Below are 19,579 nucleotides of genomic sequence, written 5' to 3'. Positions count from 1 at the left end.
TGTGTGTATTTAATTGCATGATTTTGCTATTACATGACGAAAAGTCATGATTTTATTAAAGACACGGAGGCGAGTATTGCATATCCCTTTCTTTACTGTTGACAAATAGCAGCAAAGGAAACAAACAGAATGAAAAAAGAATGAACATGTGATAACATAGGCCCCTCCCCCTCAGGTCCCAGTATAACAGGCAGCACTTCCCTTCCATTTCCCTCTTTCTGCAGATGCGACCAAAGAACAAAGTCCATAACTAGAGTAGTGCGAGAATAAAGTCCCAATGTAATAACAGAAAAAAACGAAGAGGTATAACATCAAAAACTGGGAAGTGTGACCGTAGAATCCATAGGACCGATGGAGGACAGCGGGAGGAGACCAATAAACCGGACCCTTGTTAGACGTCTTGCCAGATTAAGCTGTGGAGATATAAAGGACAGGAGCCAACAGGTTAAGGTCGATACTTGCAACTAGTTACAAGGTTACACCAGTGAGAACAAGGACCCTTGTATGTACAGTCCCACAAAACAATCAATGTTAACATATCCAGCAATATTGAAAACAACAAGTCTAAGGACGGCCCCACTCACCGTCCCAAACCATACTATGTGGTGTATCGTGGTATGAGTAATTGGGTGGGGAGATACATACTTACCAGCGTATAAAAATAACAAAAAAGGGTGGGGCAATACTCGCCTCCGTGTCTTTAATAAAATCATGACTTTTCGTCATGTAATAGCAAAATCATGCAATTTTATAACAAGACACGGAGGCTCATATTGCAAGTTTAAAGCTGATCCATTATTACAGTGAATGTGTGTGGGGCCGGTCGAAAGTAGAATTCACGGAAGGTAGATTCCCTAGACCAATCAGCCGTTCTCATAATGTCTTCTAAGCGGGCGCCCGCTGACATCATAGAAGAGGCTGATGCCCCTCGTACTGAATGGGCGCCAAACACTGTAGTGTCAATGCCCGCTTGGGTTAGCAGCCATTTCACCCAGCGTGACAAGGTAGTGCTGGAAACTGGGTGAAAAGGAGGACGGAAAGATAAGAACAACTGATGAGAGGCAGTAGAGCGGTGTGGTTCGGTGCGAGATTCATATTCACGAAGGCAGGTCACTGGGCATAGCGAAGGAGAGGCAGGGAAACTAGGGTAGGATACCGCTTTGATGGAAGTCTTAGTGCGCCTGCTGATGTTAAAAGTTACCCCGTCCGGGGTGTATGACTTGGCATCGACGTCCAGTGCACTAACATCCGAGACTCTCTTGCATGAGATGAGACAGAGCAGGCACACCAATTTGGCGGACAGCTGTTTGAGGGAGAGTCCAGCGTTAGCGGGCCAGGATGAGAGGAAAGTCAATACAACGGAAACATCCCAGGTCGTGGAGTAGCGGGGCCTGGGCGGCCTTGAAAATCTAGAACCCTTGACGAGTCGGCACACAAGAGGGTGTTGTCCTGCGGGGCGGCCCTCGAAACCTTGGTGAATAGCCGAGATAGCGGAACGGTAAAGGTTAATAGTCCTGTAAGCCTTACCGGCCTCGAAGAGGGACGTCAGGAACTGCAGGATCGTTGTTACAGGGGCCGAAACGGGATCCTCGTTCCGACCCATGCACCAGCTAGCCCAAGCTCGCCAAGCTGACCCATATGCCCGTCTAGTGCCGGGAGCCCATGCTGCTGCCAATAAGTGTCTAGTTGCGTCCGAAACTCCTGGGATTTCCCAGGGTCCCCGGAGATTCGCCAAGCTAGAAGTGGGAGAGAGCCCTCTAGCCGGAGGGGATGATAGCGCCCCGTCGGGTCTTGCAGCAGGTCGTGGTGCCCCGGCAGGAGTCGAGGGTAGTCCAACGTCATCTCGAGTATTTGGGGAAACCAGGACTGCGTTTCCCAGAATGGGGTGACCATGACTAGCTCCGCCCGGTGTTTGCGGGCTTGCAGGAGCGAGCGAGGGATCATGGAAAACGGGGGAAAGGCATAGAGGAGGCCTCCCTGCCAATCTTGCAGGAAGGCATCCACTGCCTCCGCCATTGGATCCGGCCTCCAGCTGAAGAAGCGTGGGAGTTGGGCATTGAGCCGGGAGGCGAAAAGGTCTATGGTAAATGGTCCCCAGAGAGATGAAATATTGGAGAACACCGTCCTGGCTAATCTCCAGTCGCTGGTGTCTGAAAGATAACGTGAACCCCAGTCCGCCTGGACGTTGTGCAGACCAGGTAAGTACTCCGCGTAGACCATCAGGTTCCGTTCCAGGCAGAATTCCCAAAAATCTTTCGCCAACCTGGCCAAGACCGCCGACTGTGTACCACCCAGGTGGTTGACATATCTCACCGCCGAAACATTGTCCATGCGGAGCCGTATGCATGATAGGGCACGGTCCTTGGCGAAGCTGCGGATGGCGAAGGAGCCTGCCAGAAGCTCCAGGGCATTGATATGTAGTCGGGCTTCGGACTCCGACCACCGGCCCCCAGTTGAGATTCCCTCGCAGTGGGCTCCCCAACCGTGTAGACTCGCATCCGAGTCGATCGTGAATTCCGGCATTGAGCCGAAGATGGCTTTGCCATTCCATGCAGACAGGTTGAGAATCCACCATCGCAACTCGTCTTTCGTCTCGTTGTCCAGAGAGACCAGGTCTGCGTAGGATGCCCCGGTTCTTAGGTGAGCGATCTTTAGGCGCTGTAGCGCTCGGTAGTGGAGTGGGCCTGGGAACACGGCCTGGATTGAAGAAGCCAGCAGGCCTATGAGGCGTGCCAATTGGCGTAAGGTGAGTTGGGGTCGGATAAGGGCCCTGCGCAATTCTTTGCGGATGGATCGAATCTTGGATGTCGGGAGACTCAGTGTTGCAGCCCCCGAATCCACTTGGAATCCTAGGAATTCCAAGCGGGTGGCGGGGGTCAGGCATGACTTTTCCCAGTTGATTATGAAACCTAAGCGTGACAGGAGGTTTATGGCTAGTCGGAGATGTGTGAGAAGGGTGGAACGCTCCTGAGCCATGAGGAGAATGTCGTCCAGGTAGACGATTAGTCGAACTCCTCGACTGCTTAGCCAGGCCATAACGGGCCGTAGAAGCTTTGTGAAGCACCACGGGGCTGAGGATAGGCCAAAGGGCAGACAGGTGAACCGCCATGTTTCGTGTCGCCAGTAAAAGCGTAGGAGGTCCCGAGAGGTCTCCGCTATTGGCACTGTCATGTACGCGTCTTTTAGGTCTAGTTTTGCTAGCCAGTCTCCGTGAAGGAGGAGATCCCTTAGCAGGTGAATACCCTCCATCTTGAAATGGCGGTACCTGACTATGGCATTGAGGGGGCGCAAATTTATGACTGGCCTCAATTGGCCGCCTTTCTTTTCCACTAGGAATATATTGCTTATTACACCCGCAGGGTTGGGGGGTGCTAGTTCGATAGCCCCTTTGGACCGGAGGGTTGAAAGTTCTTCGTCGATCCGACCGCGATCCTGGAGGGAAAGGCGGATCGGTCGAGGAGGGGGAATGTGTGTAGGGCGGCAGGTGAGTTCTATATTGAAGCCCCGAATAGTGGCCAGTACCCAGGGATCTGAAGTGATTTGTGACCAGGCTGGGAAAAAATGTTGGAGTCTGCCCCCTATGTAACCCGGAGAAGAAATGTGTGGTATAAGGCAACTCACCGTATGGTCGTCTTGAGTTTGGGTTACCCCGAAGGCCTCTGGATCGCCATTGACGTCCGCGGGATGGAAAAAACATGGGGCGGGAGGTCTCCTGGTACTGGTTATAGTGCTGAAAGGAGCCTCTTCCCGTGCCACGGGATTGGGGATAGTTGCAGCCGGACAGACGGCTCCTGATTCTGCCGGCCCTGGTAGAGACCCGCCCCTGGAATACTCGCCTCATGGAGGCCTGGGCCTTGTCTAGAGCCGTGAATGCTCCCACAAAACGCCCTAAATCTTTAATGAAGGAACTGAGTCATTTTAGGATCAACCTCTGGGGTGTCACACACCTTGTTGGGCACCAGAGGCCTAGGACACTCCGCCCTCAATTTGTTGCGGGCCGCCTTGCTTAAGGGTTTTCTGACCCAATTTTCTAGGTATGTGGCAACGTGGTCGGCCGGGAGCCACTCCGCCGACCTCGGATGATGAAGGTCATCCGGGTCGAAGAGTGGGACCCCCGAAGGATCCACGAGGGATGGCCCCGCAGCCGCGGGGTTCCTGGTCCCTGTCTCGCCTCCGGGCATCTCTGCCTGAGCAGAGGAAAGGAGGTCAAGAGCGCCATCGGCGGAATCCGCATCAGAGTCGGTATCTGACTCGTTCATAGCCTCCTCATTTGACCCGATTTCTGAGTCGGTGTCGCTCTCAATCTGTGCTCTAGCACATTTCCATAGCCGCGCCCGTTCTGCCTGGCGCGGAAAGGCTCTTTTGCGTGGATGGGACACGCTTTCTGGGGCGACCGAAGGTACGCCAGTCATGGTGTTTCTGGAGGCAGAGGAGTGTTTGGACTTACGGGCAGCCTTTTTGAAGTCCCCTTTAGACACCTCTCCCTGGGGTGTCAAGGTGCCCGAGAGTTGCTCGTCTGAAGGACGGGGCAAGAGGGCTTGTGAAATGGTATGGGAGAGGGTGGAGGACATAGACCCCATAGCAGCCATAATGGCGTCTGTTACTGAGCGCTGTAGCGCTAGAAACTGTGGTCCACCGGGTTGGGTATTCCCATCCGCCATAGAAGGCGAAATATCTGAGGTGACAGGGGCCTCAGTTCTGATTACTGGGGAATCCGACTCCCCAGAGTGAGCGGACCCAGTAGATAGTCTGGGTTTAGGCATGATGGTGATAGGAAATAAAGGACGTATGGGTTAGTCACCCAAACAAACTAAGCAAGGAAAAACGCTCTCACCAGGGCCCAGACCAGCGACACACTAAGAGGTAGGGGACAGGATGTCAGAAAATGGCCGCCGGGAATCTCGCGGGATTCGCGGCACCCGCGAGATACGCGGTAAAACTATGAAACAAGAAGAAGTGCGCAGAAAGGCGCTCGAGCAGAGAAACAGACAAGATTACATAAGCAGGGGAGGTCTGGGCCCTGAGGCTAGTGTATAAAGAGAAAATACTAACCTTAGAAATAAAAGATTAAATCAATACAAGTTAAATAAGAGAAAATTATCAATGAACAAAACAGTATATAAGAGAAATATGAGGAGAAAATATGGCATGTACTTATCTTTGTGTCAAAGCAGCAAAGAAAGAGGGAAATGGAAGGGAAGTGCTGCCTGTTATACTGGGACCTGAGGGGGAGGGGCCTATGTTATCACATGTTCATTCTTTTTTCATTCTGTTTGTTTCCTTTGCTGCTATTTGTCAACAGTAAAGAAAGGGATATGCAATATGAGCCTCCGTGTCTTGTTATAAAATTGCTGAGATAGATAGATAGATAGATAGATAGATTTCGCAATTCCCAGCTTAACATGCAATTGAGCAAAGTTAGGTGTCTTGTTCCAGTCTTTATCCATCATATCACCAGGGACCTTTAATAATGGAGCACTGTTTTAAAAACATGTTTTTTAAACTAAAGAATGGGATGTGATTAAAAAAGACGAATGCCCAGAAATCAGCAATGTAAGTGCTCATTTGCATTTAAAGCTGAGACGCTGAGTTTTCAGAATTTCTGTGCTCAATGTCCCACTTTAAATATGTAGATGATGCAGTAAATTGTCATTATATATACATATATACTAGAGCATTAATTTTCGTCTAAATTACTATTTGTCTGAATTTAGGCCGATCGGCAGGTAGCCTGAATTCCATAACTTTGAAGCACCATGTGGACACATAACCGAACAAACAACTTGCACAAACAACAAGCTTGTTTGTTTGATTTGTGATTTGGATTTCCTTCAGTGACACCGAAAAAAAAAAGAAAAGAGATGATTGATGGGGAAAAAAAGATGATTGATGTCTAGCGGACAGCCTCTTAATGTTGAATTTGTTCACAGAGCAATTGAGAAGTGACCAATACAGGGAAAATAGGGAAAATAGGAGCAACCATAATGCACATCTATATTTATCTATTTATATGTTATATATTTAATAAATATTATATAAATATAAATTTGTTTTTTTCCTGCTTCTTCTCTTTTTCCCTAGATTGGTTAGTTTTTCTAACTTGATCTGTGGCATTTCTTTCAGTAGGTGTGTTCTCTTTATTTAGGTCTACCTGTTTGCCAGTTTCAGAACACCGTAACTACCTTGCATTCTTCAGGCACTGTTTAAAAGGTTTTTTTAAAAACACTTTTGTCCCTGATTACAAATATATATACATTTTTTTCAAATTATTGTTAATGTGTGTATTCGCAAATATATATATATATGACGGTGTTTTGTTGCTGCCATGCCAAAAGTGTCACGGACAGATAGGAACCAACTAGAAAAGATAGGGAAAGCAAATACTAAAAGAACAGAAAGCGTATTACCGGACCTTAGAATGGCCGGATTAAATGGTAATAGAATAGTACAACACAAGCTGAGTTCAGTGATACAGAAATCAGAATAAAAGTTAGGAATAGCCAAAGGTCAAGGACAATCAGAAAGGAGAATAGTCAAGGATAAGCCAAGGTCGAAAATTCCAGAAATACAAGAAATATAAATGCGCTCTCGGATAAACCAAACAAATGGAAACTACGACAGGGCATCAAACAGATGGAGAGTTTAAGGGCTCTAATTGGTTACCTAGACCTGATGATGCCAAACCGTGCGTGCATGAGGTGATTATTCACTCACGTCCGCATCACTAGCGTTAAAACTGGAGGCTGTGCCTTTAAATTGTGGCCTTTGGAAGCGTCAGGCGTTTGTGGGAATACCAGCGAGATTCTTGGCCATGTAGCTTGGAGAGTGGATGGAGATCCGGCAAGAGGTAAGTGTATCTTTATTGTGTCCACGCTGATCGGGCGCTGGTACGTAGTCGTGTCTTCCAGGTGCGGGCACACGGTCTCCCCGGATCACCCTTGTGACAAAAAAAAATAATAATGGCAAACATGGAATTGATTTTGATTTTAATTGTTAACCATGGCAGCAGTACCGTGTTTACACATAATGTAGAATTGTAATTTATGATTTACACCATGCCTCATTTTACGGATGATACAATTTACAGGTGTTTCAAGTTCAGTAATTAAGGTTGAGAATTGATTTGTTTTGTTTGACTAATTCTAAAGCGGCGTGGCAGTTTATAGTCAACACAGCCGCTATATTTTTCAAATGTTTAATTTCATTTTCAACCAAACTGATTGGAAAATAGTTGCATACACAAATTTTGAGACAGTATCTGAATAGTCAAATTGTGTTTAGAAAATAGACAAATTAAAGTTTTCATTTTCTAATTCAGATTTTAAACTAACATTAAGCAGTCTGAATTCAGGCATTATCACATTGCATATTCTTTAAGCATACAATACAAACAATTATACTTTTTTTTTTTAATTTTATCTCATTATATTTGCAGTTTTATTTAGTTATATGTTTGCCCAAATTAAAGTCACGTCAATGTTGTTTTTTGTTATATCGATGCAGCATTTTTTGCCAAGGATACAATTTCATTTACACTGTCTGCAGTAGACCGACAAGATCAAGATGAATCAAATTGGATTTCAGATCCTAAGTATAGTTTGGATGATTTGTTCATTTCCATGCCATCAATATATAATCAGCAGCTAAAGGTAAAGAAGTGTTTATATTCTACTCTAAGAAATTCTTGACTATTTGACTATTATTATTATTATTATTATTATTATTATTAATATTATTATTAGACTGATAAAAAGAAAACCCTAAATTCAAGAATTATTTCCAAGTGTAAAGTACAAATTTTGAAAAACAAGCTTGAAGTCAAATTGTGAGATAATATATGAAATGTAAAATGGACACAGTAAGCACTATAGTGTCTTCATATCATTGAAGTAGTTATAGTATCTGGGGTGACCTGGTACCGTCCTTCCATTCAGGTTTTGGTTTGGGTTCTTTTCAATAAAATTTTATTGATGAATAGTAGAGGATTACATTGTATCATACATAGCAGTATTACACAGCTATACATTGAAATAGTTAGTAGTGTAAAAAAGTACATGGTGACCCAGTTTTCCAGCCTTTTGTCTCTCCCAATTCTTTTTTTATTTTTTATCAAAACCACCTATCATAAAAACTGCTGAAGCAAAGAAGAAATGAGGTAAACAATCAAAAACGAAAAATGTATAATTCCTAATAATCAAAACTACACAAATATTAGGACAAAGACATGAATGATAAGACATATGAGAACAGGAAAGAAAAAAAATATTAAATAAGTAAATAATTATATAGATTAATTAAAAAAAAAGTGGAATGATGGCTACAGAATTATTCTCTTTGTTTAAAAAAATAAATAATTAAAATCATTGCTTTCCTTATTCATCACATTTAAAAACCTCGTTCCCGTTCTGCCACAAGAAAGAATTTAAAAGGAACTATATTAAGAGCTCAAATATCGCTTCTAAGGGATCTATACACTGTTGTGGGAGTGGGTAGTCTGCCCATAAAGCTTTTGGACATCTCATCCATCTATCTATTAACAAAGGTAGTTTTTTTCACTAACACCCCAAATGGAGGTACATTATCCTTCGACCGACAGGCAATGAAAATCATTGCAGCTTTGCAAATGTCACAGCATAGCTACCATGATGGTTATTGAAGTTGAAGGCACAATGAAACACTGTTCAGTAGTGCCAACTTAGTTTCAGGTTTCAAAGTCATAAGCAAGAAGACTAATTTCTACCTTAGTCATACCTCAAGTGGGACTTTGTCTATGGGCATCCAGGGACTCTTATTTAGTGTTAAATTAAAGGAACACCAAATGGAAGAACCATGCCAGATGACTCCAGGCACTACAAACAATTCAATAGATGTTGATATATATTGGTTACAATGCCTACAGTGTCCTTTTGATGTTAAAGGGACAATCCATGCACTATAACCAATACAGCTAATTGCAGTGAATATAGTGCATGGTGGTTTTGGGTGCAGTCTTTGTTAAAACACTTTGGAGAAAATTCACACACAAAAAAACAGGGTTTTGCTGGAACCCAAAGTCTTGTCTCTCTGCTGCCACTTATTTAACCCCTCGAGGACCAAACTTCTGGAATAAAAGGGAATCATGACATGTCACACATGTCATGTGTCCTTAAGGGGTTAATGCATAAGCTTCATTTGTTTATCCAGTGCTTGAACATCAATGATAAGCTAAGAGTGCTGGTCTAAAGAGCATCTTTTGTCCTCAAGCACTTGAAGTTTATACGTTCTTGCATTTTATCATTGCAGACAATCCAACATAATGTCTAGCTACAGAGATCATTCATCTAGTAATCAATATTGTATAAAAATCTCTAAACATTTAGTCTGTCTTAAAATCCTTACATTTTGTTAAGCATAGCATTTTGGTCTAAAATGCATACCATCAAAAGGATTACTCTCAAGTGCAGCTGCAAAACACTAGATTGCTGTGCTCCTGCAAACAATATCTCAGTGAAATGAATGCCATAAAGTGTGTTTGTAAGATGAATGTAAGGTTATTCTGTGTCATGCAGTGCACATTGATTTGAAGGATGTACTCATTGTTTTGGCGCATGGCTTCCTTTGAGACTTGCTGGCTTCTTTGGTAGCTCACATGGCCCCAAGTGCCAGTATCACTGTGAAGTTAGATAATAAAAAAGATTTCTATACTTGGGGTAGAAGTATATTTTAACAAAGTAGATGAAGTATGAATCCTTCTGCTTGTTCACAACCTTCATGCTTATTGTAAATCAAACAGATTGGGTCACATCGACGCGCTTTATACGTCCCCAAGGTAGCGCGGCAGTAAATAACATACGTTTTTCAACGTATTCTGTATGAAAAAAGTTTTTCATTTTTAATGTGTACAACAAACAGAAAATGAAATACACTTGAAAAAAACACCATGAGTATTTTATTATTTCATCAAACTTAAACATGTGATGTATTAGCTTTATTGATCAAATTGTATACACTTTTTCTTTAGTGATTAATAGAAGATTTAACAATAGAATGGATAGGAAATGAACTGCTTGTCTGCTATCAAATCCAATAGTGATATATATATATATATATATATATATATATGCCTGAATATATATGACTTAATAAAATAAATAATAACTTAATAAAATAAAAAATAAAAAACCCAATCTCACTATTGGATTTGACAAAAGTGACAAAGCTTTGACAGCGTACAAACTGGTCCATACAATGTACTTGAATATATATATATATATATATATATATATATATTCAAGTACCGTATATACTCGAGTATAAGCCGAGTTTTTCAGCACATTTTTTGTGCTGAAAAACCGGAACTCGGTTTATACTCGAGTCAATAGTCTGTATTATGGCAATTTACATTGCCATAATACAGACTGAGGGAGAGGGGGCTGGCAGAGATCTTACTTACCCGTCCTGCAGCTCCTGTCAGCTCCCTCCTCCTCCGCGCCGTCCGTTCAGCACCTCGGTCAGCTCCCAGTGTAAATCTCGCGAGAGCCGCGGCTTACAGTGTGAGCTGACAGAAGAGCTGACCGGACGGCGCGGAGGAGGAGGGAGCTGACAGGAGCTGCAGGACGGGTAAGTAAGATCTCTGCCAGCCCCCTCTCCCCCCCCCCCCACTGAACTGCCAATGCTGGACCACCAGGGAAGGAGCCCTGCCATGTATCAAGCAGGGAGGGGGGACGAAAATAAAAATAATAATTAAAGAAAAAATAATAAGAAAAAAATATATTAAAATAATAAAAAAATAATAATAAATAAAATAATAAAATTGCCCACCCCCCCACCACTGCAACACACACACACACACTGCACACATACACACACATCACTCATATACACACACACTGCACTCATACACACACACACACACTGCACTCATATACACACACACTGCACTCATATACACACACACACACACACACACACTGCACTCATATACACACACACACACACACTGCACTCATATACACACACACACTGCACTCATATACACACACACACTGCACTCATATACACACACACACTGCACTCATACACACACACACACACACTGCACTCATATACACACACACACACACACACACACACACTGCACTCATACACACACACACACTGCACTCACACACACACACTGCACTCATACACACACGCTGCACTCATACACACACGCTGCACTCATACACACGCTGCACTCATACACACGCTGCACTCATACACACACACTGCATTCATACACACACACACTGCATTCATTATACACACACTGCATTCATTATACACACACTGTAAATAAATATTCAATTAATATATTTTTTTTAGGATCTAATTTTATTTAGAAATTTACCAGTAGCTGCTGCATTTCCCACCCTAGTCTTATACTCGAGTCAATAAGTTTTCCCATTTTTGGGGGGTAAAATTAGGGGCCTCGGCTTATATTCGGGTCGGCTTATACTCGAGTATATACGGTACATTGTATGGACCAGTTTGTACGCTGTCAAAGCTTTGTCACTTGAACCAACTGTCTGTTTCGATTAGAACCTTCTGATATCTGATATATCTTTATTTTCACTGTGCAAAATTTAAATAAAGAGTGTCATAAAAAAAAAAAGAATCCTGGGAAGTGTTGTCTTCCCTTTAATGACTAATCATTGCACAGCCATCATGGCATACATTAGGAACATGTAAAAAAAAACTTGAATACTATGCCTAAGCACTAGACTAGATCATAAGGCCATATTGTATAATGATAATGAAAGTAGCAAAATATAGTCTATATAACAGGCACACTTGGGAGTTTATTTATTCAACAGTGAACTGTGGTTACATTAAAACCAGATAGAGATTTCATGGGTAATAATTATTAACATTATGCTATCTGTAGATTTTTCTATTAGGCAGGGAAATTGCTTGCAAATTATTGAAGCAGCAATTATCACACAAAGCAGAAATCAAGACTTCAGATTAACTAAAAGAGTTGAGGTCTAAAGATATTGATTTCACAAAAAGGAGAAAACAAGTCAGAGAACAATGGATACCAGAACATAGAATAATTGAGAATAATGTCATCTATTTTAGGCTAAGCTTTTTTAGATGATTTAATATTTTTAGATACACTTTTGAAATGATTAAATATTTTGAAAATTATGGACATTATATGATTATTTTTGATACATTGATTTTTTTTATATATGTGATATACATTTTTAATTTTAATATGTTTAAAAATATTTATTTTAAAAACATATCCAAAAATGTAAAGTTTGAGGCCTACGCTAGGTCAGTAATATATGTATGCAAAGACAGAAATAGAAAACCACAACATGGCAATCATATATAGCACATTTATATAGGTATAAGTGAAGCTTCGTTGTTTGGCGTGATAATGGTCATGCCAAAACAAATCTGTGAGGAATCATTCAAGCTTCCAGTGTCTGAAATGATTCCAAAATGGCACTTGGCCTTTCAGTAACAAGGTTGTAGGATGCCAAACAGGCAAGGGCAACTACCCTTACACAACCTAGCTGTCTCTCATTAATGAGAAAATGCCAATAAAAAACAAACTATTTAACAGTTGTCAATGCTATGGATTCCAGGTTAGCTAACACAGCATGGGGTAAATACAGCTCTGAATTCAAAGAGTTAGTGTCACAATGTGATTTAGAGAGCATGATAAGGTTTAAGAAGCAAGGTGAATGGTTATAGTTAGGACCCACCTAAGAGGTCTGCCTTGACGTGGCAGGTGGACATATCCTCTCATGGCCATTGGAGGTAACTAAAAACCTCCATTTGTTTAAAAATACATAGGAATGTGGAAAGAGCACAGGTAACCTTTTTTTCTTAAGGTTGGACTTAAAGCATGGTATTTATTTATAAAATATTTCACCAGGATGGATACATTGAGATTCCTCTCGTTTTCATGTATGTCCTGGGTCCACAAAACATTGCATTGATACAATAGGGTACAATATTACAAAAATACAATATACAAACTCTACAAATATATATATATATATATATACAGCTGCGTACATACCGCTGCCCTGCGTACTGGACTGGACAGTTGCGGGGACTGGGTACCAGCTGCCACATTTTGCGGCCCCTGCCCATGTGACAAACCGCCGGGGCCGCATGTTAAGGGGTCCATCGGGTGGCCATGCTGTCAGGGCCACCTGATGGATATGGATTGTGAGGGGGCCTGGTCTGCGCTGGGCGCTTTAACAGCGTGACCGGGTCCCCTACATCATCGCTGCTGGGAGGAAGTGACTCCCCGGTCACTCCTCCCAGCATACAGAGAGCCCGCGCGGGAGGAAGCAGGAAGGAGGAGGGAGTGTGTATGTGTTTGTGTCTATGTATGTGTCGAGGGCCCACGGATCGGGTGAGGGAAGGGGAGAGAGGCAAGGGGGGGGGCCCACGGAGCAGTTTCGCACCCCATGGATTGTGTGTACGCCACTGTATATATATTACAATTACACATATATAAATTTAATAAATAACAGGTAATAAATATATTCAACCATGACAGGTGCATTCTGTGCTGAGGTATATTGCCATAGATCTCTTAAAAGATTTTAGATTGAATGAAGATTTGACTGTGTCCCTGAGGTTATTCCATAATTGCGGTGCTCTGTAGGAAAAGGAGGATTGAGCCACTTTATTTTTGTGTTACGGTATGCTAAATATCGTACTAGTACTGGATCGGAGGTTATGGGAGGTGGGAACAGCCTAGGGCTGGTTTTACAAGGAATTGCCATTTACTTGTGCAAATGCTTCCTTATTCATATTTATTTCATGAGTATGAGTGAGCTAGCAGGTCAATATGCACTTTGAGCTTCTCTAGCATCTTTAATCATAAACTATGAGAAACATGTACCTTACGTTCCAAAAAACTCTGCAAACCTATACACTAGAACGTAGAGGGAAGGTCAATGTCATTGGGTCTACTTAATAGAATTTCAATAGCCCATATTTGACATTTAAGCTCCTCAATTCTACAATTTTAATCAAGTTTAATTGGTTTCTGGATTGATCTGAACTCTTCAAATGAAAGATACAGTTGAAGTACAACATTATTATTAATAATACAATAAGTGTTACTGTTCTCTTTATAGTTTTGACCTTTCCATTAATCTGTTCAATATAGAATTATCTACTTAACCAAAGTGTATTAGCAGGGGCGGACTGAGAACCCTCAGGGCCCCCGGGCAAAATAAATCAAGGGCCCCCTTACAGGCCCCACCCATACTCCGCAGCAAGCGCCACCCATGTCCCGCCTCCATGCACCGCCTCCAGCCACACCCTACACAATCTTTAGACACAAGGAACAAAAGTGCAATAATCCCTTCGAGGCCCCAGTAGAGACTACAATTGAGGGCTAATGGGCCATGGAGGGGGGTCTTTCTAGCAGAGGCTATCTCAGTGTCCTTTAGAGAGTGTGTTAGAAAGAATCCCCTCCAGGCCCCATTAGAGACTACAATGGAGTCTAATAGGCTTGGAAGGGGGTCTTTCTAACAGAGGCCATCTCAGTGTCCCTGCTGGAAACAGTCGCCTCCAGGCCCCAGTAGAGACTACAATTGAGGGCTAATGGGCCATGGAGGGGGGGAGCATTCTAGCAGAGGCTATCTCAGTGTCCTTTAGAGAGTGTGTTAGAAAGAATTTCCTCCAGGTCCCATTAGAGACTACAATGGACATAGCTCACTGATACCTAGGCCAAGTTAGCTCCTCTTACCTTAATTACTGTTGCTGGCTGGCAGTCTGTGGGCTTGCTGGAAGGCTGTGGGCTTACTGGCTGCGGCTGGCAGGCTGTGGGCTTGCTGGCTACTGCCGGCAGGCTGTGGGCTTGCTGGCTGCGGCTGGCAGGCTGTTGGCTTGCTGGCTGCGGCTGGCAGGCTGTTGGCTTGCTGGCTGTGGCTTGCTGGCTGCGGTTGGCAGGCTGTGGGCTTGCTGGCTGTAAGCCTAACTGGTGGCCTGTGGGCTGGCTGGCTGGCCGGCCTGTGGGCTGGCTGGCTTGCTGGCTACTGGGGCACTTGTAGATTATTTAAAGAAATAATCCATGCACAATAACCACTACTGCTCTGTGTAGTCGTTATGGTGCCAGGAGGGCCGGACCCCCCTTTCAGAGTAAGTAGTCAAACCCTTTAAGAACAGTTTGACAACTTACCTGGGGTCTGCTGGGATATGAGGCTGTAGTAGGGTATAGGAGCAGTGGTGCAATGTGTAAGGGGTGCCGTGTGTGTGAAAGGTTCAGTGTGTGTGAGGGGGTGTAGTGTGTGAATGTGAAGGGTGTGTGGGGCAATGTTAGTATGGGGGGCTGTGTGTGTATGGGTGGGCAGTGTATGTGTGTGTGAGGCAATGTGTGTAAATGTGTATGGTGTGTGTGGGTGTATGGGGGGGCAGTGTGTGAATGTGTATGGTGTGGGGGGGCAGTGTGTTTATGGGGCTAGAGTTCACTCTCACCACTGCGACCACCAGGAATCCCTGGTGGTCACAGTGTTGAGAGTGAACTCTAGCCTGTAGCTCCAGGGCTAGTTTACTCTCGCAAGAGCCGTAACGTTGCCGTGGTAACCGCGGCAACGATCTGTGCTCGCGCAAGGACCCAGAGGAGCTGCAGGCTGAGCTCCCGGGTCCTCTCTTCCTCCCTCCCCTGCCGGCTGCCCGCACAGTGCCTGCGGACAGGGGAGGGAGCAATTGCCCTCCTCTTACTCCCCCCCTCCCCCTACCCCCCTCCCCCTCTTCTTACCCCCCTCCCTTTCTCTTCTTACCCCCTCCCTTTCTCTTCTCCCCCCCTCCCTGTCTCTTCTTACCCCCCCTCCCTTTCTCTTCTTACCCCCTCCCTCTCTCTTCTTACCCCCTCCCTTTCTCTTCTTACCCCCCTCCCTTTCTCTTCTTATCCCCCCTCCCTCTTTCTTCTTACCCCTCCTCCCTCTCTGTTCATTCCCCCCCTCTGTTCATTCCCCCTCTCTCTGTTCATTCCCCCCTCTCTCTGTTCATTCCCCCCTCTCTCTGTTAATCCCCCCTCTCTGTTAATCCCCCCCTCTCTGTTCATTCCCCCCTCTCTGTTCATTCCCCCCTCTCTGTTCGTTCATCCCCCCCTTCCTCTGTTCATTCCCCCCCCTCTGTTCATTCTGATCCCCAACCCCCCCCCCTCCCTCTGTTCATTCCCCCCTCCCTCTGTTCATTCTGATCCCCAACCCCCCCTCCCTCTGTTCATTCCCCCCTCCCTCTGTTCATTCCCCCCCTCCCTCTGTTCATTCCCCCCCCTCCCTCTGTTCATTCCCCCCCCCTCCCTCTGTTCATTCCCCCCCTCCCTCTGTTCATTCCCCCCCCCTCCCTCTGTTCATTCCCCCCCCTCCCTCTGTTCATTCCCCCCCCTCCCTCTGTTCATTCCCCCCTCCCTCTGTTCATTCCCCCCCTCCCTCTGTTCATTCCCCCCCTCCCTCTGTTCATTCCCCCCCCTCCCTCTGTTCATTCCCCCCCTCCCTCTGTTCATTCCCCCCCCTCCCTCTGTTCATTCCCCCCCCTCCCTCTGTTCATTCCCCCCCCTCCCTCTGTTCATTCCCCCCCCCTCCCTCTGTTCATTCCCCCCCCCTCCCTCTGTTCATTCCCCCCCCCTCCCTCTGTTCATTCTGATCCCCAACCCTCTCTCTTTGTTCATCCCCCTCCCCCCCCCCCCCCGTTCTTACCCACCCCCTCCCCTGTAGCGTGGCCGAGCTGCTGTGTGGTCCGCGTGCCCGGCCGGAGTGATAGGAAGGTGCACCTTCCTGTCAGTCCGGCCGGGTACAGGAAACAGAAACTTCTGTTCCGCGCGGAACAGAAGTTTCTGTTTCCTGTACCCGACCGGACTGACAGGAAGGTGCACACTGAGCACCTTCCTATCACTCCGGCCGGCACCGCGGACCACGCAGAAGCTACAGGGGAGGGGAGGTGAGAAGCTGCAGCCGCCTGAGGCTCTGAAGAGAGCGCTCAGGCGGCTGCAGGATTTAAAGGGGCGGCCGGGCCCCCTGATGGCGGGCCCCCCTCCCGGCCGGGCCCTCGGACCATGTCCGAAGTGCCCGACCGGTCAGTCCGCCCCTGTGTATTAGAAGAAGTAGACTTATGCTTGGGTTTTTTTGAATAAAGAAAATGTATTAGCAATGAGAGTTATATGTTGTTAATATTAATAGATGTACTGCTCACATCTCAAAGCACTGTCAGACATAATTAATACATTCATTTAATTTTAATCACTTAATTATAACGAGGTATAATTTGTTTTTATCTAATACTGAAAGATTCAAAGCTGAGATGACCTTGTAGAAATTTTGACCTGACCAAGTTTTACTATACCATGGGATTTATTCTGTGAGTCTTTGACAATGATACACTGTGCCATGTTTATAGAATGGTTGGAACAAACACAATATATTATTGAGATTTAAGAGATTGAAATGGTAGCATCATGATTTTTTTTTTTTTTTTTAAAAACACGATTTTCAACATGTTTTGCTGAGTAGAACAAGGATACATACTAGACTATGTATCATTACAAATTTGTTGGAACTTGGGGTACCATGAGCTAGACAACATGGCCTTTTTGGTGTGTTGACCATACTCTTATAACTTTTATTGGTAGTTGTGAGTACTGTTATCTTCATCACAGATTTTATACTAGGTAAAATTAGAAGACCCTATCATGATAGGCTCTCCATCCAACAAGATTAGATCCCTGTCATCCCCAGGTTTTTTTTCTGTTTTATTTTATTTTTTATGAGGCTGAATGCATTATTCATTGAACATCGACTGAAATGTATGGAGTTTAAATGTCATTCTTGAATAGAGACAGGCTTTATTTTCTAGAGATACTCACCACTTTTAAAGTTACAATAAACTCTATAGTTCATCCCATTATACAAGAGTTCCTGTTCACTCACGTCTGGGTGCAGAGTTTTAATCGAAACTTTCATCAAATTTATCAAAATTAGGGAACCTGTGACATATTGGGTAAGCTTGGAGCCTTCAACATACAAATTGTCAATCTAATGCCTGGCGTTTTCCCTTATTATGATATATCAGTAGCAAACTCAGAAGTTTGCTTAGAAGTGAAGAATAAATGGCTATGGTGCTAATCTGGTATGGTGCAAAAACTATCTTTTTTTTGTAAATCTGTTTTTATTGAAGAGTTGTTCAGACAGTCGATACATACGTTAAGAAGATTTGCATTTTGGGACATGCAGGTCTCCTACATTTCATCAGTTTGAGAATACTATCCGCATCGTTTTAAGGTTATTGACTAGTTCGAGGATCAAAGTTGTAATTTGATCCCCTGGTTCTTTTGGCTTGGTAACCGAATCTTTGTGCAAAAACTATCTTATGTAAAACAGCCTACTTATAGAGTCTCCTTCTGATCTTATCCTTTGTATCCTCCTTATAATGTAAAGTGAAATTTAAAGCTTTATAACCCCAAAGTTGTTCCATGCATAGGTTTTGCTGCAAGCAGAAGTCTTTCCCTGTTTATATGCCAGAGGCTTGCTAGGAGAGTCTGACAAGCACTACAGCCCCAAATGGAGTGCTGGTAAGCCACAGGTCTAATTTTGGCTCTATTTCATTGTAAGCCCCAAGTCCTCTGTAATATTGAGAGTGGAATAATAACTTCAATTATATCGTTTGTGACAATGCCAGTTTAATACATAGTATTTTAAGTTAATCATACAGCACAGTGTGATATTGCTATGGATTCCGGGTTAGCTAACACAGCATGGGGTTAATACAGCTCTGAATTCAAAGATTTAGTGTCACAATGTGATTTATAGAACATGATAGGTTGGACTTAAAGCATGGTATATGGCTGCTTTTACATGGAATTTCTAGCAAAAAAATGTGGCCATAACATTTATCCTTGGGCTGAAACCACCTAGCAATGCCCCTTCTCCATGTATTTTGTTGCTCATAGCAACAGCAATTGGGAGTAAGCTTTATTTTTATCTGCTTTATGAACATGTTTGCCATTCTCAAAGGTTTAAAAACATGCTTTATTCTGTAAGATATCAGACTGCTATTGGGAAGGCTAGGATTATCTGAGAATCCCTACTCTCTTCTGGTTCCCATAGAGGTTGCAGATGTACACCAATCCATATAAATTGAAAGAGAATAATGTATTTCTTTGTGCATATTTCTCTGCATTTGCAATCCATTGCCTCCATAATACATTAAAAGGGCGAGAAGCTCCTTTCTCAACTGTCTCTTTAGCAGTCAAATTAAGATGGTTTGCGATGTTGAGACATGCTGCCAAGTTAATAGCTTGAAGTCCAAGTACTATCATCTGGGCTGATGATAAGGAAGATCACATATGGTAATATATACAATCAAATCTAACAGCTGTCAATTCAGGAGTAAACATGTAGATGTTTGGCACCACTTGGGGTTTGGTGATATTACGATCATACCATATGTTCATGTTCTTTCCAAGATGGTATCAGTCAAGCATGACACATGGTTATTTGCTAGCCTGCCATTTCATGCTTCACTAGGCACAATCATGGCACAACTGTTTAATTTTGCAGTGATGGCATAGTTATCATTA

At 43.9% G+C, this 19,579-nt stretch overlaps 1 protein-coding gene across 1 annotated transcript in view; it reads left to right on the top strand.

Moving 5' to 3' along the window:
- ERICH6B (glutamate rich 6B) overlaps positions 1-19,579 on the top strand; it is a 224,478-nt gene that overhangs the window by 124,616 nt on the left and 80,283 nt on the right. Inside the window, exon 11 of the mRNA XM_063444714.1 lies at positions 7,504-7,649. Coding sequence (XP_063300784.1) covers positions 7,504-7,649 — 146 coding nt within the window. The remainder of the gene's footprint in view (positions 1-7,503; positions 7,650-19,579) is intronic.

The sequence above is a fragment of the Pelobates fuscus genome, chromosome 1 (genome assembly GCF_036172605.1).
Source record: "Pelobates fuscus isolate aPelFus1 chromosome 1, aPelFus1.pri, whole genome shotgun sequence".
Taxonomy (NCBI): Eukaryota; Metazoa; Chordata; class Amphibia; order Anura; family Pelobatidae; genus Pelobates; species Pelobates fuscus.
This window is presented reverse-complemented; position numbering and strand designations above follow the sequence as displayed.